Source organism: Elephas maximus, chromosome 10 (assembly GCF_024166365.1).
Source record: "Elephas maximus indicus isolate mEleMax1 chromosome 10, mEleMax1 primary haplotype, whole genome shotgun sequence".
Classification (NCBI taxonomy): domain Eukaryota; kingdom Metazoa; phylum Chordata; class Mammalia; order Proboscidea; family Elephantidae; genus Elephas; species Elephas maximus.
The window spans coordinates 76,338,375-76,358,835 of record NC_064828.1 but is presented as its reverse complement, the minus strand read 5'-3'; the positions used below and the strand labels follow the sequence as shown (position 1 = coordinate 76,358,835).

At 36.3% G+C, this 20,461-nt stretch overlaps 1 protein-coding gene across 8 annotated transcripts in view; it reads right to left on the bottom strand.

The window, feature by feature from the left end:
- The window catches only part of SYNE2 (spectrin repeat containing nuclear envelope protein 2), a 371,421-nt gene that overhangs the window by 161,804 nt on the left and 189,156 nt on the right, over nucleotides 1-20,461 (bottom strand). For all 8 annotated transcript variants that reach the window (XM_049899527.1, XM_049899530.1, XM_049899535.1 and 5 more), the window contains exons 46-48: nucleotides 5,014-5,169; nucleotides 3,897-4,162; nucleotides 815-2,918 (exon numbers count right to left, since the gene is read on the bottom strand). In XM_049899527.1, coding sequence (XP_049755484.1) covers nucleotides 815-2,918; nucleotides 3,897-4,162; nucleotides 5,014-5,169 — 2,526 coding nt within the window. The remainder of the gene's footprint in view (nucleotides 1-814; nucleotides 2,919-3,896; nucleotides 4,163-5,013; nucleotides 5,170-20,461) is intronic.

Genomic DNA, 20,461 nt, shown 5'->3' with positions numbered 1-20,461 from the left:
TCCTATAAGTGGTCAGAGTCAATATTTCAGGCTTTGTAGCCCATCTGTCTCTGTCACATCTACTCAGCTCTGCCATTGTTGCATGAAAGCAGCCATACACAATACACAGATGAATAAGCATGGGGTGTTCCAATAAAACTTTATTTACAAATCAGGGACTATGGGCAGGAGTGGCCCGTGGGCCTTAGTTTGATGACTCCTGTTCTAGAATCAGACAGATCTTAATTTGAATCCTAGTTCTGCTCCTGTTGCAAGACACTGAGAAAATTTTTGATCTTTCTGAACTTCAAGATCCTTATTTTAAAACAGGGCTGATAATAGTACCCACTTCACAGAGTTGCTGTGAAGATTAAATTTAAAGTGCTTAGCACAGTGCCTAGCATATTTTAAATTCTAAAAAAATGTTAGTTATTATTTGTTCTTTCTTCTCTACCTTACCCTGTATCTCTTTAAAAAAAGCTTTGTTCTGAACTCAACAAGGGCTCTGAGGGAAACAGAAGTAAAGATGTCAGACTTGTCTATTTCCAAATTATAAGGTACCATATTTAAATGTAGAATGAGTCAGAATTATTTTATTACTTGGATGTAGTTATAAAATATGTTTCTAGGAGGTAATGGAAGAATGATTGTAAGTAAATGACTATTCAAACTGGCTCACTGTAGTTTTTTAAAAGTGGCTATCCTCACTTAATTCATGTATTTTCCTGTAGAACTGGAAGGTGCTTCAGAAGTGTGGCTAATTAGAAAACATAAACTTATTAATTAAAATCAGATCCATTAACTACCCAACTTTAAAAAAAAAAAACCAACTTACTGTGTGCAAAACAATGCTTGCATTAAGCTGTGTTTGAAGATCTTCAAAGTCACGTAATTTTGTCTCCACTTCACTAGCTTCTGAAGCGTGTTCTTTTTCACTTTGCTTACCAATGACAGTCACAGCTTTAATGCTAAAAACTTCCGCCTGGATTTGTTCTTGAAACGCTTCACAATTATCTTTTTCATTTTGAATATGTTTAATTTCCAAATTTATAAGTAAAGGCTGCTGTAACTGAGATTTTATCTGATTTAAAACATGCAAAGAATTTTCCAGCTTGTCCTGAAAATTCTTTTCATCCATTTCTTTCGGTTGCAATTCTAGTACCAAGTTTTGGAGAACTTGGTGTAACTTATCATTTTCTTCTGTATACTGCTTTATTTGTAGTATTTCTTTCTCTTTGAATGACTCATCAAAGGCCTTATTTTCAATTAATTTCTTTATTATTTCATGATACAAACACATGGCTTTCTCGATTTTCTGATTCAAAATTTGGGCACTGAGCAGACTACTTTCTGGTGAAGTACTAAAAGATTTCAGTACTGCTTCAGCCTTTTCTTTAATTTTTGCATCCATGGCCCTCATTTTACGTAGAGATGCTTGGTATTTGCCATGTTCTGCAACAAATGAGTCCAACTGCTTAATTTTTTCCTCAATTTCCTTTTGTTTTTCAAATACTTGGGTTTGCAATTGGTCAAGCTGTGCACAATCCCAGTTTAATCCTATATAGTCAAACACTTCTTTCAGTTTTAATATTTGCAAGATGCTAGATTGAATAACAGTTAGTCTATCTTTAAAATTACAAAACTCCTCTTTAACATCTTGATTTATTTCTTGATTTAACAGCAGTTCACTGTGCTGTATATTGTCAACCTCCTTCTGGAGCCTAGATATTTTATCATGAAATTCTTTGTAAAAATTTATCTTGTGCTCTACTTCATCACTTTTATTCTGAATAAGTCTTTGGGTTCTGTTGGCCCTAGTCTTAAGATTTTTCAATTGATCAGTCAGAAATAACTTTTCAAACACACTTACATCCTTAGAGAAGTTTGCTAGTTCCTGAAGATACGTTGAGATTACACTTTCCGTTTCTTGCAATTCTTCTTGAGAGGTCTTCAAAGTGACAAGCTGATTTCCAAGTTCGGATTCTGTGGGGGTTGTTTCCAACTTGGGAATTATCAATGTTTCGTTACCTTGAAGGGAAAGTTGAACCTTCTCCATTGCTGTGAAAAATTTGCTCTTTTCTTCCAGTTTAAATTCTAATTGCTGTGACCTCTGAGCAGATTCTAAAATTAGCATTTGGTGTTGATTCTGCAAATCCTGTAGGAGGTTATTTAAATCATTGGCTTCATCTGCTGACAGGTGAGTAACATTACCTTTGACCTCTTCCGCCAAAGATTCCAGCACTGGCTGCTTCTCCAGAATGCCATCTTGCATCACCTTACACCTTCTTATCTGGGAAAGAATGTCATCTGGGAGAAGGGAAACAGTGTGAATGAATTCACCCAACAGATTCTTGGCCCATAAAATAGTCTCTTTCATCTCATTCTTTATTTCACACTTCTTGATCTGATTTTTCACCTCTAGGTTTAATGGCTCCAAAGCGTCCAGTTGCTTCTGCAAATTACTGATTACATCTTCCAAAGTCTTCTTCTCTTTTTCCCCCCAAATCCTCTTCATCTGAAGGTCAGCTCTTCCCTTTAAAAGAGAAAATCTATGCTTGATAGCCTCGAGTTCAGTGGCCAGGGAAACCAAGCTTTGGTTCCCTTCCTGTTGTTCCGGAGACCTCAGCCTGAACTGCAGACATTGCTGCTGTTGCTGCAAAGAAATCTCAATGTCCTGGATCTTACTCATAAGGAGGTTAAATTCATCATACTCCACTACTTGTTGAGCATACTTCTTCTGAATCAGTTGTTCCGCTTGTTCCCAACCATGCTCAAGCTGCTTAATCTGGCTTTCCAACAGCTTCTTATCCATGTCAGTCAGAGGGTTTGATACATTCTCCCACTTGATTCTCAGTTTGCATAAAGAATCCTTTTCTTTTTCTATTGATGCCAGGAAGTTTTTAATTTTATCCAGATAGGTTGCAATGTCCAGTGCTCCCCTAGAAAAAGAATATAAATGGAGCTTCTTTAAATATTTATTATACATACATTAACATGTCATTACATGTCATTAAAAAAATCCTGCTCTGAATTCATAGATTATTGTCTAGAAGAGTACTCTGTCCTTAAAATAAAAATCAGAATCTTATTTACTATGACTTTCAATTAGAGTGACAATGTCAAAAACTCATTTGCAAAATGAGTATCATAAAAATACACAAACACAAGGAAGGAATGAAGATTGAAGGGAACAATGTATGTAAAAATATTCTGTGAACTATAAAGTACTTGTACAAAGGTTGGTGTAGGACTAAGAAAAATTACTGTAACATCCAATGTCTTTGTTATCAAGTCTTTCCAACAATAATGACATAGATATTGACTAAAAAATGTATAATCATCAGGCTAATCTTTTCAATATAAAATTGCTTCCTCAAGGGACATCACTAAAAGTAAATGCAGTAAATCCCATTTAGGCATAAGTATAAAACAGTTTAATAATGGGAAAATGTTTATACGTTAAGACTATATTTATAACCATTAATCATTATTTTCAAAGCCAAAAGAAGTACATATGTTTTAAAAGAAATTATTACATAAGTATACTTAATGTAGGTATCGAACCATTTAAACCAATTGTGTTGATACTGAATAACTGCATATAAAATATCCTCCCCCTTTTCCAAGAGTGTATAACAAATTCTTGACAAAAAGAATATTGAACTCCACAGAACTTACACCCATTTTGCAGGTATTTATAGTTTCAATTAATTGCTTAATAAATTATTTTATAAAACATACCCAATAATTTTTTTTTGGCATAAAACTATTGGAGCTTCCTCAAATGGCTTCCGTATGTAATGTAAAATCATAACATTCTAACATCACGACGCCCCAGTATAAACTCTGGGCCTCTTCAAGGTAGTGGAGCCTGTGCTTGAAGAAAAAGAATGCAAGTCCTAAATTCTCATACTTACACTTTTAGGCTTTCCTTTTCTGCCAACAATGCTTTCATTGAAGATTCAACTGCAGCAAAGTGTTCCTGAAAATCTTTAAGGAGACAATATTGGCTTTCTTTATTTTTCTTCAAGGTAGTGAGCACCTGAAGCAGATGGTCCAACTTGTGCACTGAATATCTTGTATTTTGGGGAACCAAAGCACTTGCTTCTATTTGGTTGAGATGTTCAGTTTGCTCCAGTGGCTGAATGGCTGCTTTCTTTGCTTCCAACTGGGTATATAATTTCTAAAAATAAATCAAGCCAATCAGTAAATATGCATTCACTCATCTGCTCAGGAATTCATTTTCTTTCCCTTCCTCCTCCTGATAACACACTCTATCCCAAGGTGTTTTAAAAAGTTCATAATTTGCATACAGAGAAATTAAGCTCCTGACAATTAAGTGGTCTTCCCACTGGAATCATGCTAAAATCTAGGCTAAAATCCATTACTGGTACAGCATTTAATAGCAATTAGGTCATCCTATTGGGTTAAAAGATTTTGCAATGACTAAAGAAAATTTATATTATTTTTTATTATATACATAAATCACCCCCTTTCTGTTTTAGATACATGTTTACTGTTATGTAAACTTAGTTAAAATTGTAGGGATCATTTTTAGTTTCCCTTTTAAAAACACAGCCATGTATTGAATTTTTAGACTACTTTACATAGCTCTAAGTACATAAATAAATACAGCTATATAAACACAGCTGTAAAAACAAAGACGAAAGATTCCATAATGTTGATAATTAGGAAAAATAAAAGGAACTTATCAGAATCGAAAGTATACATATGATTAAGAAATGGAATGATAACAAGTCAGGATCTCCAAATTGTCAGTGAATAAGTAAGTTTTTGAAACTTTGTGGACGAGAAAGAAGACTAATGTTAATTAAACTCTTCCACTTCTTAAATGGAAAGAGTTATACAATTTACTGATTAGTACATAATTATATAGTTACCAAATTGATCATCAGGCAAAGGTTAAATAAGACTTTTCACTCTGTGCAAGTGAGTTTTTGGTAATTAAAATATATTGTATTGCACTGGATAAATGATGCAATCATGTTGTCAATGTTTTTTCTGTTTCCATACCTCTATCTCTTTTAATTGTTCATTTCTTAACATAATATCTAATTCTAAAGGTTGATTTTGCAGCTCATTGACTTTCTGCTCATCTTCAGCGTTCTTCATGCTGTCTTCGAGACGGAGAGAAAGTTGTTTTGACAAAACCATTTCCACAGCTGAATTCTGAAAACATAAAAAGATTAATTGCTGAACAGTCTACCTTCCAAACAAATAATTCTTATTTTTCTTGATGAAAACATTCCAGTTTCTTCTGTTTACTTACATTAAAAACTTAAACATAGATACTGAAAAAGCAGAAGTTTCAAAGCTTATACTTGGTATTCATATTTACCATGATGCAGGGGGCAGGGCACATAATAACAGGCACTCAATGTTACCTATTGGTAATTTGAATTAATAGACAGATGGAGGAAACACCAAAGTTTCATGATACTAAGACTAAATTGTGCCTTAAAACAATGAGCAGTAAGAATTCTAATGTGTGTAAGGCGTAATGGGTTAGGTATGGAGTAATGTGAGCTTTTCTGAGAGCTGTAGGGACTTGAAGTTCTCTATAACAAACACAGAGACAGGGCACCTGCATTCATTTATAATTCGTCCAACAAATATTTGTTGAGCATTTACATGTACCAGGTGCCATGTCAGTAATTTTAGAAGATTTCTATTATTTTGTTCAAGTATTAGTTTCCATTTTTAGATTAATTAATGAATGAAAAGCCCTTTAATTTTGCCATATACTTTCATGTCAGTAAATCTTCCGAGGTAGCAAATCTATGAATAAAAGGTGTCACATCCCCAAACAAAGTAGAAATTGTTAAAATATTAGCAATAGGGGAAGCTATGTGAGGGATGTATGGGAGCTTTCTGTACTATCTTTGAAATTTCCTGTGAATCTCAAACTATTCTAAAATTAAAAGTTTATTTAAATTAAAAAAAAAAAATACTGCCTGGACCGCCACCAACTCTAACTGGTAAGAAAACGCAGCAGTCCAGTTTTCTGGTTTTGAAGTGCTCAGTTAGCACTGAGCACCAGTTACTTCTTTAAAAAGCTTGCGAATGATTGAAATGGTCAGATTTTACAAATTTTCTCCAGTCTAACAATTTATTCATGTGAACTGTGGCTATAGTCTACATCAAGAGCAGCACCTCCAGGCAAAGATACAGGAAGGCCATGAGAGGAAATGAGAGCTGATGCCATACCACAAGCATCATCGGCCAGTGGGTGCTTTTTGCCTAAGGGCCCCAGTTGTATGAGGTGGACAATTGCCTTATTGCCAAGGCATGGTTACTGAGAAAATGAGTCTCTCAGAGTTGCCTCAAAAACCCACCCATGGAACAGGAGAGCCCACACTGAAGGATCTACCTAGACTCTAATGAAAGCTATATTTACTATTAATTATTTAGTCAGAGGATTGAAAGCTATTGGTCTGTCTTACCTAGGAAAATACTAGCAACATTTGCAATGGCTGCCTTTAGGGGTCAGAGAGAGTATTCTTAAAAATCAGAAACCACTCTAAAACTCCACTTTGTTTACCAACCCCAAAAGTCATGTTTCTCCCTTCGCAGAAAATCCAGTAGAATCCCTCAAATGAACACTTCAAATTTAAAAGGTAACATTCCTTTGCTCATGCCAGAGAGGTTGGAACTCTTAGGCTCAAGGAGGAAAGACTCTTTGATAACCAGTCATCCTTTGCCCATCACCCTCTGCTATATTTAATTTTGATTTTGAAAGCATCTTTATAACATTTTAATTTTAAATTATGAAATATTTTAAACGTACATAAAAGAACAAAAAATAATGTAACAGATGCTCATCACCCACAACACAGATTTAAGAGATATATATAAAAAAAATAAGCCCCCAACCCACATCCTTTTCATCTCTTCCTTCCCAGGACTAATCACTATTCTGAAGTCAGCATATAATACAAGTTTTTTATGTTTTTACTACATATGTAGATATTTATATACTATTATTTTCTATATTTTTATCTATTACAAAAATTGGAATCACGTGTGCATCATTTTATAATTTCTACTTGGCAGTGTGTTTTGCAATTTGTCCATGTTGACAAACATAAATGCAGTACAGTCACTCACTGGACAACTACAAAAACAACTCGGCACCCAACAAGTGTATACTCTTTCACTGTCTGGATGAAACATGACTTAGTTATTCATTCGACTACTATGTACAACGACATTGGTCCCAATCTCTCCTATTATAGAGAATGCTGTCATAAGCATCCTTGTGTAGGTCTTCTTGCACACACGTGTGAGTTTCTTTAGGATATTTGCATAGAATCAAAATTACTGGTCACAGATTATGCTGCTTTGGATTCTCAATAGACAGTTACTGATTTGTTCTCCAAATTCAATTTCAGTTTATGTTCCCACCAATACGGTAAAAAAGTTTGTATCTTCCCTAATCCTCTCTGATATTTAGTGCTAATAGACTTTATAATTTCTGCCAATATAATGGGTGCAAAATGTTGATCATTATTGTTTTACAAGTAAGGTTGAGTTTTTCTTTGTATGCTTATTGGCCATATAAGTCTCCCTTCTGTGAATTGCTTTTGTATATCCATTGTCTATTTTTTTTATTGGGTTGTTTGTGGTTTAAGGTATTCTTCTCCTATTCTGGAAACCCTGGTGGCACAGTGGTTAAGTGCTATGGCTGCTAACCAAGAGGCTGGCAGTTCAAATCCACCAGGCGCTCCTTGGAAACTATGGGGCAGTTCTACTCTGTCCTATAGGGTCGCTATGGGTCGGAATCAACTCGACGGCACTGGGTTTGGTTTTTTTTTTTTGAGGGGGGGGTTTCTCCTATTCTGGATACTAATCTTCTAACAGTTATATGCACTGCAAATATCTTCCAGTAGACATCTTTAAACTTTGTTTTTGTTGTTGTTAGGTGCCCTCAAGGCAATTCTGACACATAGCAACCCTATGGACAACAGAACAAAACATTGCCCAGTCCTGTGCCACTCTCACAATCATTGTTACGTTTGAGCCCACGGTGTCTTTTGTTGAATCAGAGTTTAATGTTTTAATGTGGTCAAATTTATCAATATTTTCCTGTTTTAGCTTTTGTGTTTAGTGCCTGTATACACAAGCCTTCTGTGCCCTGAGAATACAAAAATATTCTTCAATATTTTCTTGTAAAGGCTTTAGAATTTTCACATTTAAGTTCTTCTGTCACTTATTTCTGTGTGTAGTTTTAGATACATAAAATCAGTCTTTGTCTACTACAAACAGTAAAAAGTGTTCTATCTAGCTCTTGAATGACAGTTTAGCTGAACATCAAAGTCTAGGCTGACAGTTACCTTCCTTCAGCTCACTGAAGATGCTTTTATACTGCCTTTTGGTTTTTAGCATTGAGAAATCTGATCTCAACATAACTGTTCTACTAGTGTTTTTTCTCTGTCTTTGAGATTCTTCCTTTTGACTTTGACATGTTATTATTTAACTACAATGAATTTAGCTAAAAATTTACTTTTATTTATCCTTCTCAAGGCTACCTATATTTCCTGAAACTGAGGATTCCTATTTTTCCTCAATTCTGAAAAATTCTCAGACTTTCCTCTATTGTCTCTATTCTTCTCCTAGAACTGCTATGAGAATTGTGTTAGACAATTTCAGTTTAGTCTCTAGGTCTCTTAAAATCTCCTTCCTATTTTCCATCACTTTATGGCTTTGTGTTGCATTCTGTGTAATTTTTTCAATCATATTTTCTAACTGACAAAGTCTCTTTTCAAGCTGTGTCAAATTTGCTGCTTAAAATGTCCATGGAAATTTTAATTTAAATGACTTTTTTATTTATTAAAGTTCCATATGGTTCATTTTCTAATCTGCCCTTTTTCTCAAGGTATTCTATATTTTCCTATGGTTGCAATTCCTTCCTTTATATCATTAGTCATTTTAAGCCTGTTACTGTATGGGAAAATTCTACCCTGTCCTATAGGGTTGCTATGAGTCGGAATTGACTGGATGGCAGTGGGTTTGGTTTTTTTAATTGTATGATTTCTTTCAGACTACTGCATTATCTCAGTTTCTTTAATTCCTCTTAACTCGTTAACTCCTCTCCCTGTGATAAGGATTTTTCCTCATAGTGGAGCATTCTTCGGGGATTTTTATGATCTCGGGGGCATTATTCTCTTTGAGAAGCCCTGGTGACGCAGTGGTTAAGAGCTTGGCAGCTAACCAAAGTTTGAATCCGCCAGTTGCTCCTTGAAAACCCCATGGGGCAGTTCTACTCTGTCCTATAGGATTGTTATGAGTCAGAATCGATTCAATGGCAACAGGTTTGGGGTTTTTTTTTTGTTCTTTTTTTTAAAAATCTATGTTTACCATAAACTTAAGACAAAGTGTAATTTTGAAACACTGTAAAAAGTGCACATATTAATCCCATGAATATAAATGGAATTGCAAAGTTACTAATAAATTTTAAAAAGGAAAAACACTAGACTCTTAAAAGTCTGGTTGGGTTACATTCCCAATTAGGTTTATTTTTTTAAATGTTACTTTTTCCAAACACATATGTTTCCTTAGATTTTTACTTGTTTGGCAAAGAATAAGAGGTGGGAGTAAGAATATCAACTCTCCTTAAGGACAAGACCACGACTTATTCATTTTTATTACCTTTAATTCACAAAGTAAACAGCTTTAAATAACTGAACATTTTCTTTGGCTTACCAAAACTATCATGGCCAAAAGAAGCAAGTCAATAACAGCTTCACTATCCCTTCTCCCACTCAAGGGACAACAGCCCAAAGGCTATGGTAACTTCGTGACAGCGAGAAGCCTAAATCTATCACTTGTAACTTCCAACAGTGGGACAGTGTGTCATATAAACTCTAATATATTTCCTTCTTCTCTTCCAATATGAAGCGGTGAAAAACTGTAAGCATAAACATATTTCACCACTAGAAACAAAACTGAAAGGCAGATCATCATAGCCTCAAAGGCTGCCTATTCTTGTAACATATGACCAAAATGTTAATGTGGCCTGTAAGGCCACTTGTGATTCAACCAGTCATGCCTACAACTCAGGCTTCATCTCTGTCACTCTTATCTCCTCTCCAACCTACACTATGGCCAGAGTGGCCTTACTTCAGTATCTAAAATTTCCCATGACCTCTCCCAATACGAGAGGAAATTCTATTTCCTTTGTCAAGATGCCCCTCATGCCCAGCCCTGAGTGCAGTTAGGTCCTACTGACCCTTCCAGTCTTAGTTCAAATGTTGCTTCCTTAGAAAAGCTCTTTCTCTCTCTGTCCCTACAGTCCAGTCAGATTCCTTGTTATATACTATCATGGAACTGTGGTCCTTCCTTTAGTGCCCCTAATTAGACTATCATTACTATAATTAGTTGATTAATGCCTGAATTTCCCTCTAGACTAGAAGCTCTATGAGAACAGATATTGTATCTACCTTGGCTCCCCACTGAAGCCTCATTGCCTCTCACAGAGTATAAGCTTAATATATTTTTACTGAATGGTTGAATAATGAATTCATACCAGAGAAAAAACTAAGATTTTATTTAGTCTTCTATTCTCAGGATTAATAATTTGTGGATTTTGAAGTAGAGTGGGAAATGGTCAACTCACTAAAAGATCTTAGGAGCAAATTTGAAACAATGGAAGGCAGAATCAGTGAGATTGAAGACAAATCCATTGAACCAATTTCTTTGAGGAAAAATCAGACAAAAGAATGAAGAAAATCTAAGAATTATATGGGACACTATCAAGATAAAGAATTTGCCCATGATTGGAATTCCAGAAAGGGGAAGAAAATGGAAAACACAAAGAATATTATTGAAGATTTGCTGGCAGGAAACTTCTCAAATATCATGAAAGATGAAAAAGAAGACCATCCAAGAAGCTCACCGAACCCCATATAAGATACACCCGAAAAGGAAGTTATGAAGACATATCATAATGGTACTTGCCAAGATCAAAGACAAAGAAAGAATCCAGAGAGCAGCTTGAGAAAAACGAAGTCACTTACAAAGAGGAAACAATAAGACTAAGCTCTGATTACTCGGAATAAATCATGCAGTCAAGAAGGCAAGTGGATGACATACATAAAACCTTGAAAGAAAAAACTGCCAACCAAGAATTATATATCCTGCAAAATTCTCTCTTAAATACGATGGCGAAATTAGGACATTTCCAGATAAAGAGAAATTAACGGACTTCATAAAAATCAAACCAAACTTACAATTAATATTAAAGGGAGTCCTTCAGTTAGAGAACCAACAACATCAGACAACAACTGTAGTCTAGGACATGGGAATTCATCAGCTAGATACCAACCTAGGTAAAGCACCCTCAATATTAAAACAAAACCCAAAGACTTAAAACAGGGAATCAGAGATGTCAATCTGTAAATGATGACAATGTCAAAACACAGTGTAGGTATAGAACTTTCAAATGGTGAGGAAGCCAAGGCGATAGCATGTAATAAAAGACTGGTTCAAACTTAGGAAGACAAGTGTAAATTTCAAGATAACCACAAAGAAAGTTAACAAACCTACTCCTCCAAATAAAAAAGAAGAAAAACTTAACAACTCAGTAAACACAAAATGTATAACGACTAAAGAAAAGAAAATCTACAAACAAAGGAACTCGGCACAGGAAAGTAAGAGAAGCAAAGAAAACATCATAACCACACATACACAAAAAGTATATAAAAGATATGAAAGCAATAAACTCATACCTATCAATAATCACACTGAATGTAAATGGCTTAGATGCACCTGTAAAGAGACAGATAGTAGCAGAAGATTTTAAAAAAACACAACACATCAAAAAGCAGTCTACAACTGCTATTCATTCAGTTCCCAAAAGTCTTAAACATTGGAGTTATCCTTGACTCTTCCAACTCCTTATCTCACATCTCCAATCAATTCACACATCTTGTTAGTTCTAGTTTCTAGATGCTTCTTGAAGTGATTCACTTTTCTCCATCCTCATGGTTCCCATTAGTGTTCAACTGTGGCTGTCTTCCCAGGCCTACGTTATCTCTCTTCTCTAGATTTCTGTACCATCTTCCTCACCGGTCTCTCCACATATGGCCTTTTTTCCATCTAATACAGCTTTTAACCTCTAGCTAGAATGATTTTTTTTTTTAATAATTTTTATTGTGCTTTAAGTGAAAGTTTACAAATCAAGTCAGTCTCTCACATATAAGCTTATATACACCTTACTCCATACTCCCACTTACTCTCCACCTGAGTCAGCCCGCTCCCTCCTTCCAGTCTCTCATGACCGTTTTGCCAGTTTCTAACCCTCTCTACCCTCCTATCTCCCCTCCAGACAGGAGATGCCATCACAGTCTCAAGTATCCACCTGATACAAGTAGCTCACTCTTCAACAGCATCTCTCTCCAACCCATTGTCCAGTCCCTTTCATGTCTGATGAGTTGTCTTCGGGAATGGTTCCTGTCCTGGGCCAACAGAAGGTTTGGGGACCGTGACTGCCGGGATTCTTCCAGTATCAGTCAGACCATTAAGTCTGGTCTTTTTATGAGAATTTGGGGTCTGCATCCCACTGTTCTCCTGCTCCCTCAGGGGTTCTCTCTTGTGCTCCCTGTCAGGGCAGTCATCGGTTGTGGCCCGGCACCATCTAGTTCTTCTGGTCTCAGGATGATGTAAGTCTCTGGTTCATGTGGCCCTTTCTGTCTCTTGGACACATAGTTATCATGTGACCTTGGTATTCTCCATTCTCCTTTGATCCAGGTGGGTTGAGACCAATTGATGCATCTTAGATGGCCGCTTGTTAGCATTTAAGACCCCAGACACCACACTTCAAAGTGGGGTGCAGAATGTTTTCATAATAGAATTATCTTGCCAATTGACTTAGAAGTCCCCTTAAGCCATAGTCCCCAAACTCCAGCCCTTGATCCGCTGACCTTCCAAGCATTCAGTTTATCCCAGAAACTTCTTTGCTTTTGGTCCAGTCCAGTTGAGCTGACCTTCCGTTTATTGAGTATTGTTCTTTCTTTCACCCAAAGTAGTTCTCATCTACTAACTAATCAGTAAATAACCCTCTCCCACCCTCCCTCCCCGCCTCATAACCACAAAACTATGTGTTCTTCTCAGTTTTTACTATTTCTCAAGATCTTATAATAGTGGTCTTATACAATATTTGTCCTTTTGCATCTGACTAATTTCACTCAGCATAATGCCTTCCAGGTTCCTCCATGTTATGAAATGTTTCACAGATTCGTCACTATTCTTTATCGATGCATAGTATTCCATTGTGTGAATATACCATAATTTATTTAACCATTTGTCCGTTGATGGACACCTTGGTTGCTTCCAGCTTTTTGCTATTGTAAACAGAGCTGCAGTAAACATGGGTGTGCATATATCTGTTCGTGTGAAGGCTCTTATTTCTCTAGGGTATATTCCGAGGAGTGGGATTTCTGGGCTCTATGGTAGTTCTATTTCTAACTTTTTAAGAAAACGCCAGATAGATTTCCAAAGTGTTTGCACCATTTTACATTCCCACCAGCAGGGTATAAGAGTTCCAATCTCTCTGCAGCCTCTCCAACATTTATTATTTTGTGTTTTTTGGGTTAATGCCAGCCTTGTTGGAATGAGATGGAATCTCATCGTAGTTTTAATTTGCATCTCTAATGGCTAATGATCGAGAGCATTTTCTCATGTATCTGTTAGCTGCCTGAATATCTTCTTTAGTGAAGTGTGTGTTCATATTCTTTGCCCACTTTTTGATTGGGTTGTTTGTCTTTCTGTGGTTGAGTTTTAACAGAATCATATAGATTTTAGAGATCAGGCGCTGGTCGGAGATGTCATAGCTGAAAATTTTGTCCCAATCTGCAGGTGGTCTTTTTACTCTTTTGGCGAAGTCTTTAGATGAGCATAGGTGTTTGATTTTTAGGAGCTCCCAGTTATCGGGTTTCTCTTCGTCATTTTTGGTAATGTTTTGTATTCTGTTTATGCCTTGTATCAGGGCTCCTAACGTTGTCCCTATTTTTTCTTCCATGATCTTTATCGTTTTAGTCTTTTATGTTTAGGTCTTTGATCCACTTGGAGTTAGTTTTTGTGCATGGTGTGAGGTATGGGTCCTGTTTCATTTTTTTGCAAATGGATATCCAGCTATGCCAGCATCATTTGTTAAAAAGACTATCTTTTCCCCAATTAACTGACACTGGGCCTTTGTCAAATATCAGCTGCTCATATGTAGATGGATTTATATCTGGGTTCTCAATTCTGTTCCATTGGTCTATGTGCCTGTTGTTGTACCAGTACCAGGTTGTTTTGACTACTGTGGCTGTATAGTAGGTTCTGAAATCAGGTAGAGTGAGGCCTCCCACTTTGTTCTTCTTTTTCAGTAATGCTTTACTTATCCGGGGCTTCTTTCCCTTCTATATGAAGTTGGTGATTTGTTTCTCCATCACATTAAAAAATGTCATTGGAATTTGGATCGGAAGTGCATTGTATGTATAGATGGCTTTTGGTAGAATAGACATTTTTACTATGTTAAGTCTTCCTATCCACGAGCAAGGTATGTTTTTCCACTTATGTAGGTCCTTTTTAGTTTCTTGCAGTAGTACTTTGTAGTTTTCTTTGTATAGATCTTTTACATCTTTGGTAAGATTTATTCCTAAGTATTTTATCTTCTTGGGGGCTACTGTGAATGGTATTGATTTGGCGCTTTCCTCTTCGATGTTCTTTTTGTTGATGTAGAGGAATCCAAGTGATTTTTGTATGTTTTTATCTTATAACCTGAGACTCTGCCAAACTCTTCTATTAGTTTCAGTAGTTTTCTGGAGGATTCCTTAGGGTTTTCTGTGTATAAGATCATGTCATCTGCAAATAGAGATAATTTTACTTCTTCCTTGCCAATCCGGATGCCCTTTATTACTTTGTCTAGCCTAATTGGTCTGGCTAGGACCTCTAGCACAATGTTGAATAAGAGCAGTGATAAAGGGCATCCTTGTCTGGTTCCCGTTCTCAAGGGAAATGCTTTCAGGCTCTCTCCATTTAGGGTGACGTTGGCTGTTGGCTTTGTGAGAGCCCTTTATTATGTTAGAATGATTTTTTTAAAACTTTATCATATTGCTCCCCTGTTTGAAACTCTTCATTGTCGTCTCATCATTTTTACTATGAACTCACAATCTTTTATGATTTGAAGGCTGTTTAGTACATGGCTGTGCCAAAATGTTTTATCCCTTGAAAATTCTCTCTCCCTTCAATCTTTGTTGCTAAATTTTAAACATCATGGGGCAGAGGGCAGGAGTTGTCTTAATCATCGTTGTATCACAGGTACTTACAGTTCTGGCACCACATTAATATTTAAAAACTACCCATCAAGGAAAACTAAGTTGGAAAGTAAAGTAAATATTAGAGCTAGGATCTGAAGATAGTTCTGATGGTTGTAAACCATAATCTTTTCCCATAATATGATAACTTCTATGAAAGTAAGGCTTTAGCTGTACAGGAGTCCAATAAAGATGAATATCTGTTAAGGATAAGATGATTTTTTTTTTAAATGAACACTTGCACGATTGGAAAGAGTGCTATAATAGTATACAAAGATTCCATTTATGGCTCATTCAAAATCATCTAGTACCTTATCACTTCAGGGAAGCACAGAGGAGGCAATGAAGGGTATCAGTTGGGGAAAGAGAAGCCATTATAGATATTTCAAGCAGAAAGAGAATTAAGCAGAAAGTGTTACTCATGGAATATAACCAACTCTGAGGGATTGCTTCTGCCTTTTCATTCCAGAAGAAATAATTTACTGAAAATAAAATATTCTACTTACCACACACACACACTCACACAAAAGCTGTCTACAAGAGACACACCTTAGACACAAACACTTAAATACATTAAAAATCAAAGGATGGATTAGGAGTATGTAGCAAGTTGCATATGGATTTTTCTGTGAGACACTGACTTGATTTGTAAACTTTCACTTAAAAAAATCAAAGGATGGAAAAAATTTAAAAAGCAACCAGTAACCAAAAAAGTGCAGGAATCACAATACTATTCTCAGATTAAAGAGACTTTAAGGCAGAATCAGCTATACAGGACAAAGAAGGACATTATATAATAATTACAGGGACAATCCACCAAGAAGAGATAACCTTAATAAACGTCTACATGCCCAATGGCAGAGCTTTAAAATACACAAAACAAACTGTAACAGCAATGAAAGGAGAAATAGACAGTTCCACAAAAAGAGTAGGAGACTTCAACACATCACTCTTGGTAAAGGACAGAACATCTAGAACGAAATTAAGATACAGAAGTTCTAAAGGCCAAAATCAACCAACATGACCTCATAGACATATATACAACACACCAACCAACAGCAGCAAAGTGTACATTTATTTCCAAAGTATATGGAACATTCTCCAGAATAGACCACGTTTTAGGCCACAAAGCAACCCTCAATAAAATCCAAAACATTGAAATAATATAAAGCATTCTTTCTGATCACAACAACACAAAAGCAGAAATCAATAACAGAAGTATTAAGGGGAAAAAAAAATCAATTACATGGAAACTGAATAACACCTTGCTTAAAAACAACTGGGTAATGGAAGAAATCAAAAAGGGAATAAAAAAATTCCTAAAATCAATGAGAATGAAAATACATCATAACAAAACCTTTGGGACATAGCAAAGGCAGTGCTTAGAGGTCAATTTATAGCAATAAATACCATATCAAAAAAGAACAGCCAAAAATCAAAATGTTGGCCATACAACTCAAACAAACAGGAAGAGAAAAACAACAGAAGCCCACAGGCACCAGTAGAAAGGAAATGAAATAGAGAACAGAAAAACAATAGAAAGAATCAACAAAACCAAAAGTTGGTTCTTTGAAAAGGTCAACAAAATCAACAAACGACTGGGCAAACTGACAAAAGAAAAACAGGAAAGGAAGCAAATAACCCACACAAGAAATGAGATGGGGGACATTACAACAGTCTCAACTGAAACAAAAAGAATCATAATCGAGTACTATGGAACATTGTGCTCCAACAAATTTGAGAAACTAGAGGAAATGGACAAATTTCTACAAACACACTACCTACCTAAACTAACACAAGCTAAGATAGAAAATATGAACAGATGCATTACAAGAGAAGAGACTGAAAAGGTTATAAAAAAAAACATCTCCCAACAAATAAAAACCTTTGCCTAGGTGGCTTCAGCTAAGAATTCTACCAAACATTCAGCTAAGAGCCCGTACCAATAATACTCAAACCATTTCAGAGCATAGAAATAAGGCATTCAATGAAGCCAGCACAACCCTGATGCCAAAGCCAGAAAAAGAAACCACAAAAAAAGAAAATTACAGACCAATATCTCTCAAGAATATGGATGCAGAAATTCTCAACAAAATTCTAGCCAATAAAATTCAGCATCATATCAAAAAAATAATACATCATGACCAAGTAGGATTTGTACCAGGTATGCACAGATGGCTCAACATTAAAAAAAACAATCAACATGATCCACCACATAAATAGAACAAAAGAATCACATGATCATCTCAATGCAGAAAAGGCATTTGATAGAGTCCAACGCCCATTTCTGATAAAAACTCTCAACAAAATACGAATAGAAGAGAAATTGTTCAACATAATGAAAGGCATCTTTCAAAGACAACACCAACAGCCAAAATCATTCTTAATGGAGAGAGGTTTGAAAGCATTCCCCTGAGGAGAGGAACAAGACAAGGACGTCCTTCATTACCACTCCTATTTATCACAGGGCTGCAAGTCCTAGCTAGAGCAATAAGGCAAGAAAAAGAAATAAAGGGCATCCAAATTGGAAAATAAGAAGTAAAACTATCCCTATTCACAGATGATATGTTCCTACACATAGAGAACCCCCAAAGAATCCACAAGAACACTACTGGAACTAATAGAAAGATTCAGCAGAGTAGCTGGATATGAGATCAACACACAAAAATCAGTTAGATTCCTATACACCAACAAGAACTTCAAAACGGAAATCAGAAAAAAAATAGTATTTATAATAGCCCGCAAAAGGTAAAATACTTAGGAATAAATCTAACCCGAGATGTAAAAGGCCTATACAAAGAAAACTACAAAACACTACTGCAAGAAACCAAAAGAGACCTACACAAATGGAAAAACATACCATGCTCATGCACAGAAAGACTCAACATTGTGAAAATGTCAATTTTACCCCAAGTAATCTACAGATATAATGCAATCCTGATCCGAATACCAACAGCATTCTTTAACAAGATGAAAAAGCTATTGACCAACTTATATCTTGAAAAGAAAGTGGTTGGGATAAGCAAAGGATTATTGAAGAAAAAGAACAAGGTTGGAGGCCTCACAGTACCAGATCTTAGAACCTGCTATATAGCCACAGTAGTCAAAAAAGCCTGGTGCTAGTACAACGGCAGGCACATAGACCAATGGAACAGAATCGAGAACCCAGGCATAAATCCATCCACCTATGGTCAGCTGCTCTTTGACACAGGACCAAAGTCCATTAAATGGGGAAAAGACAGTCTTTTTAACAAATAGTGCTGGCAAAACTGGATGTCCATCTGTAAAAAATGAAACAGGACCCATACCTCATGCCATACCAAAAATAAATAAATAACTCAAAATGGATCAAAGACCTAAATATAAAACCTAAAATGATAAAAATCATGGAAGAAAAAATAGAGACAATGCTGGGGGCCTAATATATGGCATAAATTCAATAGAAACCATAACTAACAATGCACAAACACCAGAAGAGAAACTAGGTAACTGGGAGCTCCTAGAAATTAAACACAACCATCAAAAGACTTCATCAAAAGAGTAAAAAGAGAATCTACAGACCGGGAAAAAACTTTATGGCTATGACATATCTGATGAGGGTCTAATCTCTAAAACCTATAGAATACTTTAACACCTCAATGACAAAAAGACAAATAATCTAATTAAAAAATTGGCAAAGGATACGAACAGTTTACCAAGGAAGACATTCAGGTAGCTAACAGGCACATGAAGAAATGTTCCCCATCATTAGCTGTTACAGAAATGCAAATCAAAACTAGAATGAGATACCATCTTACCTCAACTTTACTGGCACAAATCAAAAGAAAGAAAGAAAATAACAAATATTGAAGATGTTGAGGGAGGACTGGCACTCTTATGTACTGCTGGTGGGAACATAAAATGCTACACCCACTATGGAAAACAATATGGCACCTCCTTAAAAAGCTGGGAATAGAATACCATACGATCCAGCAATCTCATTCCTAGAAACACATCCTAGCGAAATAAGAGGAGTCACATGCATAGACATATGCACACCCATGTTCACTGCAGCATTATTCAGAATAGTAAAAAGATGGAAACAACCTAAGTGCCCATCGACAGATGAATGGATAAACAAATTATGGTGTACACACAGAGAAGGGAATACCATGCAATGATAAATAATAATGATGAATCCTCAAAACATCTCACAACATGGATGAATCTGGAGGGCATTATGCCGAGTGAAATATGTCAATCATGAAAGGATAACTATTGTATGAGAACACTATTATAAAAACCCAAGAAAAGGCTTATACACAGAAAAAAACAATCTTTGATGGTTAAGATGGAAGAGGATGGTGGGGAGGGGAAATCACTAACTAGAAAACAGGCAAGTGTTGACACTAGTATAAGGAAAGACAACACACAATATAGGGGAAGTCAGCACAACATGACCAAGACAAAACCATAGAAGCTTCCTAGATACATCCAAACACCTTGCGGAGCTAAGTTACAGGAGCTGAGGGCTGAGGACCATGGTCTGGGGGAATATCTAGGTCAACTGGCATGACATAGATCATAAAGAAAATGTTCTATATCCTACATTGGTGAACAGCGTCTGGGGTCTTAAAAGCTAGTGAGTTGCTATCTAAGGCACATCTACTGGTCCCACACCCTCTGGAGCAAGGAAGAATGAAGAAAATCAAAGACACAACGGGAAGATTGGTCCAAAGGACTAGTGAACCACAATTACCACAACCTCCAGCACAACTAGAGTCCAGCACAACCACTGACTGCTCTGACAGGGATCACAATAAAGAGCCCCAGGCAGAGCAGGAGAAAAATGTAGAACAAAATTCAAATTCACAAAAAAAGACCAGACTTACTGGTCTGACAGAAACTGGAAGAACTCGAAGACTATGGCCCCTGGACACCCTGCTAACTCAGAGCTGAAGCCACTCTCGAAGTCCACCTTTCAGCCAAAGATTAGACAGGCCTATAAAACAAATAATAACACACATGAGGAACAGGCTTCTTAGTTCAGTCGAATATACGAGACCAAATGGGCAGCAGCTGTTCAAAAGCAAAGAGAAGAAGGCTGGAAGGAACCGTAGACCTGGATGAACAGACACAGGGAAACCAGGGTGTAAAGGCAAAGGGGGAGAGTGCCGACATACTGC